General features: G+C 38.2%; 1 protein-coding gene across 2 annotated transcripts in view; it reads left to right on the forward strand.

The window, feature by feature from the left end:
• Positions 1–18860, forward strand: part of MGAT4A (alpha-1,3-mannosyl-glycoprotein 4-beta-N-acetylglucosaminyltransferase A) — a 123264-nt gene extending 104404 nt beyond the window's left edge. For both annotated transcript variants that reach the window (XM_055399189.2, XM_055399191.2), the window contains exons 13-16: positions 38–116; positions 927–993; positions 9526–9638; positions 9777–18860. In XM_055399189.2, coding sequence (XP_055255164.1) covers positions 38–116; positions 927–993; positions 9526–9638; positions 9777–9803 — 286 coding nt within the window. In that variant the 3' untranslated portion in view covers positions 9804–18860. The remainder of the gene's footprint in view (positions 1–37; positions 117–926; positions 994–9525; positions 9639–9776) is intronic.
• The last annotated feature ends 767 nt before the right edge of the window (positions 18861–19627 follow it).

The raw sequence follows: 19627 nt of genomic DNA on the forward strand, positions 1-19627 counted from the left end.
CTGATTCATATTCTTATTTTTATGTTTGTTGTTCCAGTTATTTGTTTCATAGTGGCAACCAGGAACATCCAGGGGATATTCTGCTCAACACAACTGTGGAAGTTTTGCCTTTGAAGGTATGACTATGTTTCCCCCTCAGTTTCCTTTGAGAACTAATATAATAGACTTGATTTGAGGCTCTCCTTGCGTATGAAAGAAAATTCTCATGATTGCAGGACCTTGGTGGTGAGTCATACTGACTGTTTTTGGAACTATGAAACACCTAGTATATTGTCCTGTTTGCCTTTTTCATAGAAAGAGCCTTTATTTTGTTTCCTATTGGAAGATTACTTGGATATTTGTACTGGGAGAATAAACGAATCGTTATTTTATGTTAATGCTTACTTGCTGTTTGTATTCTGAATCCCAAAAGACCATGTAGTTTCAATGCCTGTTGAATAATACAGAAAATTAACTTATTGGTCTTTTAGGAATGCTTTGGAGAAGGAGATGGCAATCCACTCCAGTAGTCCTGCCTGGAGAATCCCATGAACAGAGAAGCCTGGCGGGCTACCAGTCCATGGGGTCACAGAGTCAGACACGACTGAGTGACTTTCACAAGGGAGCTTAATATCTTTCTAGTTAACACACAGTTCTTTACTTCCGTCTGTTTTTAACAGAAAACTGCATTCTATTAAATTGATCTAAATTGGGAAATAATTAAAATTTAAAATTCCTAGCCAACAGCATATCATATACAGAGTCAGACGGTGGTTTAAAAAAAGAGCACTTAACATTGACGAGCCTTTTGAGGTTCAAGACTGAAATGGCATTTTCTCTTCAGAGGTAGCTGTGCCACAGATGTCACTTTTATGTTTATAAAATGGATTAATGACTTAGATTTATTTTAAATAGAAGTAATTATTCATGTTTTTGTTCTGTTTTAGAGTGAAGGTTTGGAAATCAGCAAAGAAACCAAAGACAAACGATTAGAAGATGGCTATTTCAGAATAGGTAAGACTCACTTTATACTAGGAGAATGTCATTTCTTTTTCTGGACCTAGGCCTAAAGTAATTTTAAGTTCTTTTCAGATGTTAAGCAGGTTTAGGATTATATATACCAGCGTACTCTTTTATTGTTCTCATGTTCTGGTACATTTTTTTATTATTATCTCGACCCAACTAGGATTTCAGAGCAATGGTTCATTTCCTGTTTCTCTCTCTCTGCTGTTTCATCGTTGTCACTGGCAGATAATCCATCTTCAGCTACCTTTTGCAGTCTCATACTGGCTGTCCTTTGCAGGCTCCTTTCATGGTCTTGACAATACCCGAGCGTCAGAATCCATGTCTTTAGCCCTGCCTTCCTCCTGAGCTTTAAGGCTCTCCTGAGATACTCGTTGAAAAGCTTCCTGGAGGCTGTGTGGCCATCTACCCTGGGCATTTCTTTATTGATCACCATGGTTTGTGCCATCAGTGTTCATCTAGCTGGCTGGTCTAACCTTGGGAGACACCCTGAAATCCCAAGGCAATGGCAAGCCACTCCAGTACTCATGCCTAGAAAATCCCATGGATGGAGGAGCCTGGTGGGCTGCAGTCCATGGGGTCGCTAAGGGTCAGACACGACTGAGCGACTTCACTTTCACACATTGGAGAAGGAAATGGCAACCCACTCCAGTGTTCTTGCCTGGAGAATCCCAGGGACGGGGGAGCCTGGTGGGCTTCCGTCTATGGGGTCGCACAGAGTCGGACACGTCTGAAGTGACTTAGCAGCAGCAGCAGCAGCAGCATAAAATATCTGCATTAAGTCCCCTACATGTGCATGAGTTCTGTTCTGAGAGTGCGTTCATAAGTCCAGTTTGTTTGTTAAGTCCAGCAAAGTTAGCCTAGGTGCCTAACACAATCGGCTATATAGTTGTTGTTGTTCAGTTGCTAAGTCGTGTCCAACTCTTGCAACCCCATGGACTATAGCCTGCCAGGCTCTTCTGTCCATGAGATTGCCTAGGCAAGAATACTAGAGTGGGTAGCCATTTCCTCTCCAGTGAATCTTCCCCACCCAGAGATTGAACCTGGGTCTTCTGCATTGCAGGCAGTTCTTTATCACCTGAGCTACCAGGTATATAATAATAGAACCCGTCCCTTGATAGACATCAACTCAGTGAATGATTAGATATTTTCTTTTACTCAAATTAATGCTTTTCCTAGTGGTATGCAGAAGAGACTATATTGGTCAGTTACTGTTGTAGGTATACAGAACAGATACATTCTTATAACTCTCTCCAGCAGTTTTGTTTTGTTTTGTTAAAATAATTTTATTTATTTGTTTTTGGCCGTCTGAGTCTTTGCTGCTGTGTGGGCTTTTCTCTAGTTGTCGAGAGTCGGGGCTGCTCCCTAGTTGCAATGTGTGGGCTTCTCATTGTGGTGGCTTCTCTTGTTGTGGAGCATGGGCTGTAGGGTGCGTGGGCTCAGTAGTTGCAGTTACCAGGCTTGAGAGCACAGGCTCAATGGTTGTGGCACACAGGCTTAGTTGCTCCGAGGCACGTGGGATCTTCCTGGACCAGGGATCAAACCCGCATCTCCTGCACTGACAGGTGGATTCTTTTTTTTTTTTTAATTTATTTTATTGGAGGCAAATTACCTTACATTAATATATTGGTTGGTTTTGCCATACATTGACATGAATGACAGGTGGATTCTTTACCACTGAGCCACCAGGGAAGCCCTCCAGCAGCTTTCAGTTCAGTTCAGTTGCTCAGTTGTGTCCGACTCTTTGCAACCCCATGAATCACAGCACACCAGGCCTCCCTGTCCATCACCAATTCCCAGAGTTCACTCAAACTCATGTCCATTGAGTCGGTGATGCCATCTTTATGTTCAGTGAATATCACTCAGTTTTTGCTACAAGGCTTGTACAATAACCCTGACTAATTTCTATGTCATTTTAGTGGATTGATGAGTTTAATTACTTTTATATTTGGGTTATATTTTATCCCACTCTAGAAATGTTCATAAAATTAGCCGTATATATGAGACATTTATTAACCCTATTACCTGTCAGTTATTTAATTTCTGAGAATGTTCTAGGTTATGAAAGTAGCATAGAAAATAGAGACATTTATGATTAAATGTCTCTGCAGTAATTTTAAGGTAATGGCCATCTAAAACATCAACTCATACATATTTAGAACCAGAAGAGAACTGTTGGGTGATGAGACCTAGGAACTTGTGGAACAAAAGCATGCATCAGAAGCAAAAGCAACTGATTTTTTTTTTCAACCGAATATAAAAAAATCTGCTCCCTTAAGAAGCATGCTTTAGTGGAATAAAGTGTGAGGGGCTTCACAGACCTTCTCCTAGTGAGTCTACCATAACTGGTAACAGTTATTTTTCATAAAAGCACAGCAAATGGGGAACCATTTACTTATAACATCTGAGTCTCAGTAAGAACATTAAGAGTCTGTGGCATTAGAGGGACTTCCTTGGTGTTCCAGCAGTTAAGACTTCACCTTCGATTGCAGGGGAATACAGGTTTGATCCTTGCTCAGGAAGCTAAGATTCCACATGCCTTTTGGCTAAAAAATGGGAACATAAAACAGAAACAGTATTGTTACAGATTTCAATAAAGACTTTATTTTAAAATGGTCCACATCAAAAAATCTAAAAAAAAAAAAAAATTGTTTATGGCTTTGGAGCTCTGACCATTGCCTACTCTGGCCAAGCTCAGTGACACAGAAGCTCCTCTCCGCTTGTCCAGCCATGATTGCTGAGTCCGCCTCCTGGCAGTTCCTGCTCCAGGGCGAAGGCATCTCACTAGGAAAGGCAGGCCACCAGCACCTGTCATCTCCCTGCACCCAACCCCAGCCCCCTGTTGCAGAAGCTCTATCCAGACCCTCGGAGACCTGAGGCTCCCTTCCTCCACCCTACCGCCATTCCTAGGGCAAAGTTTCGCTGCAGGCCTGGCAGGGCATGAATTCTTGGTCCCCATTGCCTCTCCCTGCCCACTGGTCCCCTCATGCTGTTAGAAGTCAGCAGGACATGAAGGGCGACTGCTACAACCCAGAGGGTGTACACCTCTGCTTGAACAGCAGGAGTGTCACTTTCCCCCAGCTGCTGTCCTTGCCGGGATCCTGAGCAGTGGTGCAGAGGTGTGCTCCAGGGGAGAGGCAGCCCATCAGAACAGGAAGCTCCGTAGCTCGCCCTAAGGGGACTGACTCGGAAGGGAGCTTGGGGAAGGTCACGCCCAAGGGTGCTGTGGAATATGATGGAGATTTATGCTAAACAGTTGGGAGGAAACTGGTAGCTACATTCAAGCTAAACTGAAGTCCATACAGTAGGTCATGACAGAGAGAACCAGAGAAAGAGATAGGTAATAAGAATCCTCCTGGGACTTTCCTGGCCATCCAGTGGTTAAAACTCCGCCTTCCGGTGCAATGGGAACAGGTTCGTTCCCTGACCAGGGAACTAAGATCCATATGCCTCAGGGTATAGCCGAAAAGTTAAAAGAAAATGAAAAAGAACGTAACTACTATCCTAAATTTTGTGGTTACTGTTTCCATCTATGCTTTTAATACACATGTAATATACTCCTGATAATGCATAGTCTTATTTTATTTTAAAATATAAACAATTGTCATTCTGTAATCTATAATTTTTCACCTTTGTGAGATTCAACCATGTGGATCTGTGGATCTATGGATCATTCATTTTCACTGTTGGATAGATCTCCAGAGAACTGTCTTTTCTTCTGTTTGGTCAAAAAGTTTGTCTTCATCTTTTTGCTGGTCTAAAAACATGCACATGTACTAGAATTTCTCTCCAGTGTATGCTTAGAAGTGGAAGTAACTCACAACTGCATCATCTGCAACTTTACTTCATTCTCTTTATTCTTTCTTCATTCTTTTAATTGGCTGCCTAATATTCCCTAGTATTAGCATGTCCTAATTTTGTCAGTCTGCTAATCTTGCTACTAAAATCATTTGCAATTTTTGCTGCAGTTTGTATATGCTTTCTACACATGAGAGAGTATTTCTTCAGCATAAAATTGCTGGGCGAGAGGGTTTTAATAAGACCAGTCTTATTAACTAATTATTTTTCTACTGAACTGATCAGGTGACAGATTCAGATATCTCATAAGTTAAAATATTTCAAGTTCTACAGTATTTTTCAGCCCTGAATCCACTTCCTAACTAAATATTAAATAGTACTATTTTTGTAGCATACACTCCCTACCCCAGTCCAAATATGGACATACTTTTATGAAACAAGTATTAATAATTTTTAATAAAATCATTACTTAGGAAGTTCATATGTTGATTTTTTCCTATGCAAATGATATATGTAAATGCATAACTGAATCACTATGCTGTATACCTGAACACTGTAAATCAACTATGCTTGTGTGCTAAGTTGCTTCAGTCGTGTCCGACTCTTTGTGACCCTGTGGACTATAGCCCGCCAGGCTCCTCTGTCTATGGTATTCTCCGGGCAAGAGTACTGGAGTGGATTGCCATGCTCTCCTCCAGTGGATCTTCCCAGCCCAGGGATCAAACCCTCATCTTTTACATCTCCTGAGTTGGTGGGTGGGTTCCTTACCACTAACACCCCCTGGGAAAGCCAAAAATTATACTCCAATATAAAATAAAAATTAAGTTAAAAACAAGATTAGACATGATTATTCAGGAAAATGAGTATAAACTTTACCAGTATGGTTTTCAACTTGAATGTGTCTTATCTTATTTTGAGCCTGGTCATTATGTTTTAAGACTTTAGAATTGACACATCACTTAACAGCACAAGGGTTAGCTGCTGGTTTGAATGGCCTGTGAGCAAAGAATGTTGAAACTTTTTTCATTGTTTATTTTCATTGTTACGTGGTTGAAGAAAATAAGAATGGTACTGTGTCATGACGTGTAAACGTTAGGAACCATTCCCGTCTCAGTGCCCATGAATGGTTTGTTTAGAGCATAGCCGTGCTCATTTGTTTCTGTGTCGTCTGAGTGTGTCTTCTTGCTACAGCAGCAGAGATAAGCGAGCAGTTGCCAAAGAGATGGAGGCGGTGCTGCATTGCTTTGAACTGCTGGTCAGCTACCAACAGCACTGACGCATTATAATTTGCAGTTCTTGATGCGCCACACACATCACTCTGTTGTGACATTAAGAATAATTACCAGTGATTACCCTTCAGGTAAAAACAGAGAGTGGACTTTGAATGTTGTGCTTTTTAACATAGTGGAATATGGGTTCTTTTTATAGTTAGATGGCAGATCATTGTGTTCACTGTGTAAAGGAGCTGTACTAAAGAATATGTTACCAAACTAACCACTCACAACAATATCCCCAGCTCACAGTAAAGCAATGGTCAGAAGAACTAGAAAATTTAAAATATATCTCCTCACTGAGAGTTTCTTCACAAAAATAAAAGATTCTAATGAGGCTGTAACCAAAGTGGCTCACATGTTAGCAAGCAAGAAAACCATTCACCAGTGTTTAGCTGTAACAGCCAGAGATACATGTACAGAGAAAATAATCTTATTTCAGACCATTAGACTTTCAGTAATAACTTTTGATTGAGGAGTTGGGGACCTTGAGAGCAATGTCAGTAATCAAAAGGCAAGCAAATTATTTGAGTAGTTTTTTTTTGTTTTTTTTTTGGCTTCAGTTGACAGATACTACTGCCTTATCTGTTAACAACTACTGCCTTGTTGTTATTTGGAGTCAATGCCAGGTTTGAAGTGACTGAAGAATTGGCCTCTGCGAATAGTCTGTAGAGAACAAGTGCAGGCAAGAATGTTTTCAAACAAGTTGAGAAGACAAAATTTGTACAATCTGAAGTGGAATCTGCTAGGATGTGTTACAGTGAATGGTGGTGAAAATAATACTTGTGTAGGAGACGGGTTTGATGGACAGAGTTACAAAGCTTGCAAAACTAAGTGTTTTCTGCTGTATTTAAAATGGATAACCAACAAGGACCCACTGTATCGCATATAGAACTCTGCTCAGTGTTATGTGGCAGCCTGGATGGGAGGGGAGTTTGGGAGAGAATGGATACATGTATATGTGTGGCTAAGTTGCTCTGCTGTGCACCTGTAACCGTCACAACATGGTTAATCAGCTATACTTCAATATAAAATAAAAAGTTTAAAAACACCGTAAGGTGTTTCAAGCCTATGTTTATCTTATACGTCAATAGATGCTTTACAGAGTGTTTGAATCTGTCCTGTATGATTAATTTATTGAACTAGTAGTATTGCCAGTGAATTTTATTCACTCTCTGACTTCATCAACATCAGTTCTGTGAATTTTTGTCAGAAATAAGAACTTGAATATTCTGACTTGCCCTACCAAACAGCAGTTCTGGGACTTAGCAGTGATAAAATTTTATTTATTTTTAAGCTCTAGAATAAGAATTGAAAATTTTCCAAGTGAGAAAGTTTTTGAGTGCCTTCAATTACTGTTATCTTTTTGAAAATTAGTTTTTGCTTCAGACCTGATAATGTTTCTTAGGGAATGCAACCTAAAATTATTAAAATAAAAGTTCTTATGTGCAAAACTTATATTGCATTCAAGTCACTTTGGTGATACCAAACTACAAGAAATATCAAGCTAATTGCGGAGGTTCCACCTAACCTTTGATTGGAAGTGATTCATCTGTAATGTTATGATAAGGTAGATATCTTTTGAAGAAAAGACTCTTAATAGAATTTGACGCAGATACCTTTCAAGTCATGGATATGCTCCATTAGACCTTGTGCTTATGGATTAATAATATTATTTGGCAGGATCTTATCTAGGCTGTGTGAAAGGAAACCTTCAAGATATATCAAAATCTCCCGTGTTATGTGGCAGTTTGGAGGGGAGGAGAGTTTGGGGGATAATGGATACATGTATATGTATGGCTGTCCCTTTGCTGTGCATCTGAAGATACCACAACACTGTTTATCAGCTATACTCTAAAATGAAAAGTTTTTTAAAAACTTTTTTTAAAAAAGCATATCTTTTAATGCTATCCAGATTATTTCAGGACTTTTTTTACTTTACCAAAGAGTGTTGCACAAATGTTTAATAGTAAATACATATGGATTGAGAAAAATATTTTAAATTGAAAAATCTCTTCATGAAAAGAAGCCTCATTATAGATCTACATTAACAGATTAATATTTGTGATCAATTTTGATAAGGAACATTGAATTTGAGTCCCAGTTAATTTGAATTCCTCCAAAAGGAATTACATTCTCCTTAGTACACCTGTATTAGCAAAGAAAATAAGATACTGAGTTATTTTGAATTTCAAAATAGCTGGCATCTTAGGGCAGCCCTCCGTGGCTGTTGGTGTCACCCCACACACTGTGTCTTTAGATCTAATCTCTCCTACCTTATTAACTCTCAGGCTTATTGAATGGCTTTCTTTCAGGTTTGGTTAATTTCTCCCCTCAAATGCATATCAATGTATTCTCAATAAGCTGTATTCCCAGCAATCAATAAATGGACACACGTAAAATAAGTAAATAAATAAATAAAAATAAAAGATAAAATAGTTGAAATTTTGAATTTCATCAATAAAAATTTTATGGAAATTAGTTTTTCTCTTTTCCTATACGAGTACCTGTTTGATATTCTCAAATGCCCTCTTCACCCACAAAGCCTAAAATATTTACTATTTACTATTTTTAGGAAGTTTGCCAATCTCTGGGTTAGAGCAGTGTGACTCAGAACAACCATTTTTCTGATGCTTTTTCAACAGTGTTTTTGTTTTGTTTCCTTGCTGTTTCCTCACAGCAAGAAAAGTAGAGTAGAGAGCTTATTATCTTTTCTAGAAGGTCTTGGTCCTTATCCTTACAGGAGAGCTTTGTGAGCTTGTCATTTATAATGGAGTTTTGTAGTAGACCTGCCTTGAGGATGTGTCATATCTTAATTCCTCCTAGATTTGACCTTGGAAATCACTCAAGGCCAGCCATTGTGTGTGTGTCTAATTAAGCAGTGAAATTTGTTATTACTATTGACTCCATCCTCAAAGTGTACTGACAGATGGTAAGGAGTATGTTTTGTAAGGCCTGTAAGTCATATTTTACTAAGAACTTGTGTTAGTTGATGTCAGAATAAGTATATTTACTTTTTAAAAATTTGCAATAAGAAAATGTATGGCTCTGCCTGTTAAATAGGTTGCTGCTCATGTTTTAAAATATGTACTCCGGTTCAGTTCAGTTCAGCCGCTCAGTCGTGTCTGACTCTTTGCGACCCCATGAACCACAGCACGCCAGGCCTCCCTGCCCATCACCAACTCCCGGAGTTCACTCAAACTCATGTCCATCGAGTCGGTGATGCCATCCAGCCATCTCATTCTCTGTCGTCCCCGTCTCCTCCCGCCCCTACTACTTCGTGAAAAATTTAAACCTGGAATAAAGGTAGTAGGAAGAAAAAAAAATTCACCCAGCCTTTGTGTAAAAACACCTACTGGAAATATTTTTTTGGTGTTTTCCTTCCCTGCTTTACATCAGTTTATGTGTGCTTGTTTCGGTCTTACCCCAACGAGTGCTGGTTTTTCCTTTGCAGGGAAATTTGAAAACGGTGTTGCGGAAGGGATGGTGGATCCCAACCTAAACCCCATTTCAGCCTTCCGACTTTCAGTTATTCAGAATTCTGCTGTTTGGGCCATTCTTAATGAGGTAAGACAATACATTAAATCAGTGAAACAGCTTAGATTCTACATTTTTTTTTTAACAACATTTGGATTTCATACTTAAGATCTTTTTCAAATTGAAAATTGATTGCTATATCATGCTGTTCACTATCTTGTATTTCAGATCCATATTAAAAAAGTCACCAACTGACCATCTCCTAAGAAACCAACACATTTTTTTCCCTGTGAATTTGTTGATTAAAGACAGCTGAGCACGTACCTTTTTTTGGTAACTTGAATTCTACCTCTCGTGAAATCTACTGTAGATAAAATGATTGTCATATTTCCACTTGGAAAATGAATCTCCCACGGATAATTGTATTCATTTGAATCTAAGCTGTCCTCCAGTTTTAACTCAACTCAAACGTTTTACAGTTATGACAGCCTGTTAATATGACTTGTACTATTTTGGTATTATACTAATACATAAGAGTTGTACATATTGTTACATTCATTAAATTTGGGAAAAATTAATGTTAAATACATTTTATGAAGGGGGTACTTTTGAAGTCATTTATTTTAGTATTATAGACCCTCTTTTATAGATGATCAGGGATTATATATATATAAATATATAAATATACATAAAATGTTATGGAGTTAATTTATTAGAAACACTTAAGAAGTACATATTTTTGTGCAGTAAATTTTTGAATCAATACTTTTTTTGAAAACCTTTAAGTTCTTTCTATATTTTTCTTTGGAAATGCAACATTACAAGTTAATGCCATTTTTCAAATGCACTGCCATTTAAGAATGATTCTAGATTGATTTCCTAACTGAAGTACTTTTATAATCACAATGATTCTGAGCAAAATATTTTCAAAGCTGTTTGTCATTCCTTAAAGCCAGGATTTCAAAGACCAATGTCCTTCTTGAGGGTTATTTTACTATACTATGTATGGTGTATAGCCACAAAAAAAATCAGTCTGATAAATTTTAATGTGCAAGGGTGATGCATTTCAACCCAAATTACCATACACATACACTGAAGTCATTACATTTCCTCTGATATGTAAAATGACAAACTCTTCTTTCTGTATTAATCTTTGTCTAAAATCCATGAATTAGATGCATTTTCTCTTGATGCTTTTATATCTGCACTCATTCTGAGTTCTGACAAAATGTTTTCTAGGTAATGCTGTTGTACGAGTCACAATTGGTTTAATTTTAAAGAAAAATGTAATTGTAATGGTGGGGTTTGGTGAAAGATATTGTAACAGGTGTATGTTTTTCAAAATAATTTATTCTGTTGCAATATGAACTTGTAAGTAAATTCACATCCAAAGAGTATTTATTACTCTTAAACCTGCAATTCCACATGATGTCACTACTGTAGACAAAAATATTATCAGCCTTAGCAGTCAACGATCTTAACGGAAGTCTTTTACAAAATTATGAATTATCAACGTCAGTTCCCAATCACTGTGCTGTCCTCAGGTGGGTTGCAGGCAGTTACAGGTGTGCAGAGGTTAAATCCTCTGGGCTTTCAGAATAGCCCATGGCTGAGGCCTTGGGCACTGGAGGTTCTTGCCTTTAGCTTGGAGAAGTGTCACCTGTACTCAGTAGGCTGAACAAATAGGTTTCAAACAGCCTTATTTTCTGTACAGGGTCATGCAGTGAAAAAAGATGGAAAACACAGATAGGGTACAACTTTTTCCATTATTTGAATGGTTCTTGATTTAAAAGTTACACCTTGCCAACAATGATTATTTTTATGTCAAAGTCCAGTTAAACATTTTCCTCAAGGTTTTTAAAATTTACTTTGTATTTTCTTTAATTTACCTTTTCTTCCCGACTCCTTGGCCCAGTGCCTGGCAGGGAAATTCCACTGGAAAAGCATAGCCTCTCCTTATAAAACATTGGAACCAGCTTCACATACTAAATTGCTGCTCTAACAACTAAGTGTCAAGAGGCAAAAATCTGGAGGTGGGTTTAGAACCCTCTTGTTTCTCTGCTTCCCAAGTAGCCGACTTTGACTTGACGAAGAAAGGCCATGCTCTGAGAGTCCACGGAGGTGACAGTAACTGCGGCTCCTGGCTCTTTGTCAGGGTGTATGTCTTGAGACTGAGCCTTATCCAGGCAGCTCTGCAGAGCTGAGGCTGAAAACTTAGTAGCTCATCCCTCTTGTTCCTGAGAAGAGTTTTAGCCACGTCTTATCTTTCAAGGACTCCCTTGTGCACCCCCTTCCTTCCTGTGAATTTGTTACCAGTGCCTCATTGAGCCCAGAACACTGCCTGACATGTGGCGGGTACCCAGGCAGGGTCTGGGGGAGGGGACCAACTCTTCCAGCCCACACTCCTCTTCCTTTTCCTGAGCTCTCTTCAGCTGCTGTCCTTGCCACACACTTGTGTGCGCGTGCACACACACACACAGTCTCAACGGTCTAGTTTCTGTTTGTGGGGTGTGTGTGTGCACACACATGTACTCACTCTGACCAAACGTCAAGCTCCTGTGGGCAAGCGTGTACGTTGTGCTTCCTGTCCATCCCCTGCTGTACAGGTGTCCATGGAGCCTCTTGTCTGCTGAGCTCTCCTCCCCTGATTTCTAGACAATTAGAAGCTTGCCAAGAACAGGCAATTCTAGTGGTTGCCCTTAAGAATCATGTTAGGGACTGAAGTATTGGGACAGAAGATTAGGGAACCTGGAACAGAGAGAAAGTAAATACTTGACCTTGAATGAATGCTGAACCACTTTTGCCCAAAGAGTGAGTGGGGAAAAGTGTGTCAAGTGGTGGGACCAATTTTACTTTTCTGTTTGTCTATGGCATAATGTCACTGGAGCTCTCCTGTCCTCTACAGTAGCCACTGGACACTGGGCAGCTACTTAATAAAACATTCAGCTCTGTAGTCACACTGGCTCTCCCTATGGCTAGTGACCACTGGATCAAGCAGCACAGATATAGAACATCTCCATCATCCCAGAAAATTCTGTAGGACAGCACTGTGTCAGGAGTGCTAATATGAACATTTTAGAATCCAGAATAATGAGTTGCAATCATGAAGCTAAAAGCAGACATGCAGAATATGTCATAGTGTAAATGATGATGAGTATTTGCAAGGAGAAGAGAAAGTTGAGGACCTATTTCCAGGTTTCTGAGATCCAGTTCTAAAGTCTTTGCCCTCAGTCTCATGCATGCTTTATGGCATTCACTATCTCTGCTGTTGGAGTCCAGTAAGATCTACAACTTGAAGTTGAGGTTCCAAAGCTTGTGATTGACAAGCTTTGGAAAACATGAATGCACGTGGATTATTTAGCACGCAGGCTCTAGACATGCATGTATAGGTTAATTCAACTGTTGGAGATGTCTTTTATAGCTTTTTTAGATCAACAATTGCATCAGTAAATAAGTAGAAAAACTTCAGCAGTGCTGTGAAGTCTTCTCTTAAATGTGTCCTAGCAATGAAAAAATTGTCTGCCAACAGTGCTGTCCGTGAAGCCAAGTGTGATTATATGCAAACAGCATGTCTGGAAAGATTGCTCTAACTGATAGCAGTGTGTATTTGTAGCAGCCAGACTTCTGTGGATGACCCCCAGTGACTTTGTAGATTTTGAATATGTGAAACCTGTGAGTATGATCCATAATTATGTTGTACAGCAAAAGAGAGATTATCCGGGAACAGCTAACCAAATCATGTGGGCCCTGAGTTTTCTCAGGCTGTCAGCAGAAGTCAGAGATTAAAAGCAGGAGGACTTGAGACACCATGGCTAGTTTCAGATGGGGGAAGCCACATAAGGAGAAATGCCTCTTAAGGAGCTGAGAGGCCCCAGCTGGCAGCCAAGGGAATGAAAACTGCAGTCCTGCAGCCACAGGAACTAAACTCAGCCAGCTATCTGAAGGAGTCTGCAGATGGACTCTGCTTCAGCAGCCAAGAGCCTGGTCCCTGCCAGCACCTGGATTCCAGCCTTGTGAGACCTTGAGCAGAGAGGGCAGTCCTGTCTGCCTGGCCTACAGAGCTGTGAGATAATAAATGGATATTGTCTTAAGCTTTTGAATTTGCCATGATTTAATGCAGCAATAGAAAGTGAATATGATATTTAAAAGAGATGAAGCAGAAAAGTCTTCCTACTTGATTCCTTCTGGTGTTATTTCATTTTTTAAATTGGAGGATAACTACTTTATAATATTGTGTTGGTTTCTGCCATACATCAGCGTGAATCAGCCACAGGTATACACATGTCCCCTCCCTTCTGAAACCCTCTCCCACTCTATGCCACCCTCCTAGGTTGTCACAGAGCACCGGGTTGAGTTTCCTGAGTCATACAGCAAATTCTCACTTGCTGTTTTACATATGGTAATGTATGTTTCCATGCTGTTCTCTCAATCCATCCCACCTCTCCTTCCCCAGCTGTGTCTACAGATCTGTTCTCTATGTCTGCATCTCCACTGCTGCCCTGCAAATAGGATCATCAGTACCATCTTTCTAGATTCCATACGCATGCGTTAATACACAATATTTGTCCTTCTCTTTTTGACTTACTTCACTCTGCATAATAGGCTCTAGGTTCATCCATCTCTGGGACTGACTCAGATGTGTACTTTTTTATTTAATAGCTGAGTAGTATTCCACTATATATATGTACCACAATTTCTTTGTCCATTCATCTGTTGATGGACATCTAAGTTGCTTCCATGTCCTAGCTATCGTAAAAAGTGCTGCAGTGAACATAGGGATTACATGTATCTCTTTCATTTATGGTTTTCTCAGGCTGTATGCCCAGTAGTGGGATTGTTGGGTCATGTGGTAGTTCTGGTTTTTCAAGGAATTGTCATACTAGCTGTATCAGTTTACATTCCCACCAGCAATGCGAGAGGGTTCCCTTTTCTCCAGATCTTCTCCAGCATTCATTGTTTGTAGGTTTTTTACTGATGACCATTCTGACTGTCATGAGGTGATACTTCCTTGTAGTTCCGATCTGCATTAATAATGAGCTATATTGAGCATCTTTTCATATTTGTTGGCCATCTGTATGTCTTCTGAGAAATGTCTGTTTAGGTCATCCGTCCATTTTCTGATTGGGTTGTTTTTCTGTTTTTGAGCTGCATGAGCTGCTTGTATATTTGGAGATTAATCCTTTGTCAGTTGTTTTGTTTGCTTATTGTTTTGTTTATTTTCTTCCATTCTGAGAGTTGTCTTTTAATCTTGTTTATTGTTTCCTTTGCCATGCAAAAGCTTTTAATTAAGTCCCATTTGTTTACTTTCGTTTTTATTTCTGTTACTCTAGGAGGTGGGTCATGGAGAATCTTGCTGTGATGTATGTCAAAGAGTATAATGGTTTCTGGCCTTGCATTTAAATCTTTAATCCATTTTGAGTTTATTTCTTGTGTATGGTTAGTAAGTGTTCTAGTTTCATTTTTTTAACACATAGTTGGGTTATTTCTTGTTAAACACATGAATAAAATCTTATCCTACCAGATTATATATCTAAGTCTCATTTGGGATTCTTTCCCGAAGACCTCAGTTAATTTTCATTGGAAGGTTGTTGGCAAAAACTTGCAGCAGCTTAGTAGCGTGTTTCATAAAAGAACTGCTAGCATGACGTTGTAGGAGCAGGATGCAGTAAGGCATATTTTTCCTGGAATCAGCGTCACTTTATGTTGATTTTGATGTTCTGAGCCTGTCAGTTATTATTAAGAATGAACAGTGGTATTTTAAATAAGCTATTAAGAGGAAAAAAAAGTATGCCTTTGTGTAGAGATCAAATAATCTACTCTGTATTTATAATCTAAGCACAAGTCAGATCCTATATGTGCTAAACAAAGTTTTGTAGTTCACATTTATTTTCCAAAATACTTCTGCTCCCAAACTGTTAATTGCTGGTTTAATTCTGGGTATCCACATTTTTTGTTTCTTTTACTATCTTGCCATAGCCCTTATATAAGAAAAGTTGAATGAGAAAAAAGAAAATGAGAGGCTAAAGTTATCAAAAAGTCAAAGATTTGAGTCATAATCGTATCTGAAGTCCTAAAGAAAAGGAAACATTTCCAAGCTATGCAGCAGCGTTTATAGTGTGTGAGATTTTGTTTGACAATTGTGTATCTTTACTTATTAACCTTAACATATATATGGCATAACTAATATGCTTCATTTCTTCAATGCATGTGAACCTACAGTGCTGAAGAGACCACTAAAAGAGTATTACTAAAAAAAAAAAAAAAAAAGGCATTTTTTATATTTATATACCCATATCATCAAGATCTATACAGAAACTTGACTTTTCTTACCTGAAACACTCGCTTCACCTGTTAGGGTGCTAGCTAGAACATTTCCAGAGGAACAAACCAGAAAGGGCTGGAGCTTCAGAGTATGTGAGTGGAGAATTTAGATGTCATTCAAAAAATGTAAACTGAGTGTTGGACTGGAAACACTTTGTGTGGAAAAACGTTAGGAACTGTGGTGCTAAAACTGTTCTAGAATAAGGATTGTCTGTTGTGGGGAACATTCCATATTCTTGGACACGAGGAAGACTGTTTAATTCAGAGCATTAGTGATTAGCAAATTGCCCTGGAATCAAAGATTTGCTACTTGAGTTTGATAAGCATTCCATTATTTGTTCAAAATGCTCAGTTTGCTGAAATGTGGGTGAAAATACCCTTTGAAGACATAGTCTCTGAGCCTTAATGATGGCCGGTATTGACAGTACTGTAAATGCACTGCCAGCAGATTTGACGTTTTCAGTGTAGTCGGTCATGTGTTCTAAGAAAGATTTTAGAAATCAGCTGTTTCATTTATGGGATGAAAGACTCAAGCATTTCTCCTTGAGAACAAACTTCGTTTGGAAAGGCTGTCTTTGCGATTGGGGGTGTTCCTGGAAGCACCCCTGGGAGAAGCTGCCTGAAGAACTGCTTTTCCAGGTTGTACCAATGTTTTTTTTTCCCCTGAAATATATTGTACATATTTTCCTTATAACATCTTCATTGGTCGGATTGGTAATAACTGTAGTAATATTTTAGGTCCTGTTGGATTTTCAAAGGCAGATTATTTATTTTCTAATTTGCTGCTAAAACTGAAAACCTGATAACTGGTCCCGTTGACTGTGCCTTCATCACTGTTTCTCTGTGCCACAACCGTTCATGTGTATTTGAAATAAAGAAGTTTAAAAAGCCATGTTGAATTCAAGACTCCTTCTAATAAAAAACAGGTAAAACTTCATGAGTACCAAGCTTTTTTATTATTATAGTTTTGTTTAACACTGATATATAATAATAGCTTACGGGGACTATTTTCAGTTAGAAAACAATAGTAGATTTGTGTGTTTTGGAAAATCTTTAAAGAAAGAAAAAAAAAAAAAGCCTTAGTTGTTAAGACCATGATTATCAGTGTTCTACAGAGGTTCACTCATACCTTATGTGTACTATACAGTTCCCGGAGTAAGAACAGCTTCTGGGGGCCTCTTCAATCTACTACATTTTTGTTGGTTGAGTATTTTGTTTTTTTTTGCATAAATAATGGCTATTAGTGACATTTACAGCCTATAGTTCAGTGATTCCTAAGGAGACTTTTAAAGCTTAAACCAGGACCCTGTGGCTTATATAAAAGTTTAAAATGTGGCCTGTTAAAAATGGGGGTGACCACAACCCCTAGTTTCTCAGATCATTTATAAGTGTATTTTCCCCTGTGGTTTAAATGTTGAGGACTTTAGCTAAAACCCTTGATATTTAATTATGATTAGAAACTTGAGGACCTTTGGATCATGGTCATGTTTCTATGCTATGTAAGTGACTTACTGAAAGCCTGGTAGAACTCAGCTGTTTTCTTTCTGTTATCAAAGCTGATAGTTTTGAAATAGCACCAATAATAACCCAGGGAAACGTCATGTAATTTTTAATTGTCCGTTATGACAGGTGTCTAATGCATGTTAGCATGAAAGCCTCATCATTGCTGTGTCATCCTTTTTAGTTTTCAGTATGCATTTATAAGTTTTCTTTCTAAGTTTGGAGACTTTCGTGTTTTTTGTTTTTAAACTGAAAAAACTAGCCATTCTGAGAGAAGGAAGATAATAGGCTATGAGCACAGAGGTCCTTGGTGTGCCTGTAGGGAAAATACCTGAACTCCTACAATGAACACTTTTGGTCCTTTTGCTTTTAAAAAATTCTGCTTGACACACTAAGATGGAATAGACACTTGTTCAGAAACTTATGTCAGTGTGCAGTCTATGCATTAATAAATGGGGACAAAGTACAATTTGTGGCTAGATACATTTTTTCCAGTTTAAATAGTCTCACTAACCATTAACTTTTGAATACCTTTTGATAAGATGGGTGGACAAATTACTCTTTTAGAGATTGAAGTCCTGGCTATCTAATTTTACTTTTACCCAAAGTGTGTGTGGCTTTTTTTTTTAAGTTGATATGCCAGCTTATCGAAGAGTAGAGTACTGTGGGTTTTGCTCCATGTTTGTTTGAATCTTTATCTGACATCATGGCTTTTGTTAGATCTGGGCAATTTGCACTTCAGTGTTTTTGAAACAATGGCTTGATACCATTTCTAAATGTATTATAACAAAATTACGTTTAGTTTGGTGCTCACCTGCAGAGCCGTCATTCAGATGAATCTATTTGTGTTGCTCATTCTGCTGTTCAGGTTTATAACATTGGTAAACTGTCTACCTAAACTTAAGAGTGGAATGAAAACATTTGTCTAAAACAATCTGGTTCTAATTCTCCCTAGCCAGAATTTGTAATCTCAATTGGATGTTCTTTGTGACAGCCAGTTGTTTCTTTTGCTTTTATTTTTTTTTAAATGTATTTAATTGATTTTTCTGGAATTCAAGTTCAAGTGAATGGAATTTCTTAAGTATATCATTAAATGACTCATTAAGTATTACTGGAGAAAAAAAAACTATCAAGCTAATTTAGATTTTTAATCACAATTTCAAAGTTTATGAAAAATTAATCATTCAGCTCCTAGCCAATTTTTTTTTTTTTTAGTATTATTTTGTTGGTTGTTACTGGGATTCCTATGAAGAGTTTTCCACGAAAAAATTTAAATTCCTGGTTTAAGATGTCTATTTTGACTCTCACCCGAGAGTAAGTAGAGTTTTCCCTTTAAGGATTACGTCTTAAAACGTCCATTCTCTGGCTGATAAAAGCTTTTGTCGTATTTTGAAGGTAATATGTTCTGGCCCTTAGCTCAGTTAGACCACTTGAGGTACAATAGTAAAAGTAAGGGGTGTGTTGCTTTCAGAGTCTAACACTTGTTTAGTTTATTTAAAAACTATTTTATGAGCAGATTTTCACTGACAAATTTTGTTGTTGTTTTGTCTTTTTAATTTCTTTTAATAGTTTCTTCAGACAGTGAAATTGCTCATTATGCAGGTACAGCTTAAACTGTAGTTTGGGTCCATATAGGAACCATTCACCAAAAACTCTGTGGTAACAGAACTAGGAAATCCTCTTGAGAAGAGGGCCTTAATGACCTTTTTGTGAAAAAGTTTTTGCAGAGAATTTCTGGACATTTTTTTTCTGTCTCTGCCACAGTGTTTGGTTTGGATAGGAGTTAGGTATGAGAACAGGAAGAGAAATGGAGCTGACCCTGTGATGTGCCTAAAGGGAGAAAATGATTTCAGGTGACCACGGTGAACTGTCTAGCTTAATGAAGAGTTTTATATGTATGATTTAAACAGTTGGAAAGTTAGTTAAAGTCCCACAGTGTTGTTTGGCCGTTTAGCGATCGTTTGTATGAGTGTTTTAAAGAAAATAATAGCTGCTGTCTTTGGTAACACAAATGAAGGTGGATTTTTAAAAGGTTTTGTATCTTGAGCCCTTTCTACAATAATGGAGTAGGTCTGTATTGCTCCATATAAATTACAAAATGAAATTAGAGGGGGTATAAGTTTGACTAAACGCCACCTTTTTATAGTTTCACTTTTTTTAAGTTATATAGAATATATTGATTATAAACTTGCTTTTTTCTGAATTCTTTGGACATGTTTTACTCAGTTACATGAGTACAAAGGATATTTTCAGTTTTA

The sequence above is a fragment of the Moschus berezovskii genome, chromosome 11 (genome assembly GCF_049115385.1).
Source record: "Moschus berezovskii isolate FMDL1 chromosome 11, NW_MosBer_1.0, whole genome shotgun sequence".
NCBI lineage: Eukaryota > Metazoa > Chordata > Mammalia > Artiodactyla > Moschidae > Moschus > Moschus berezovskii.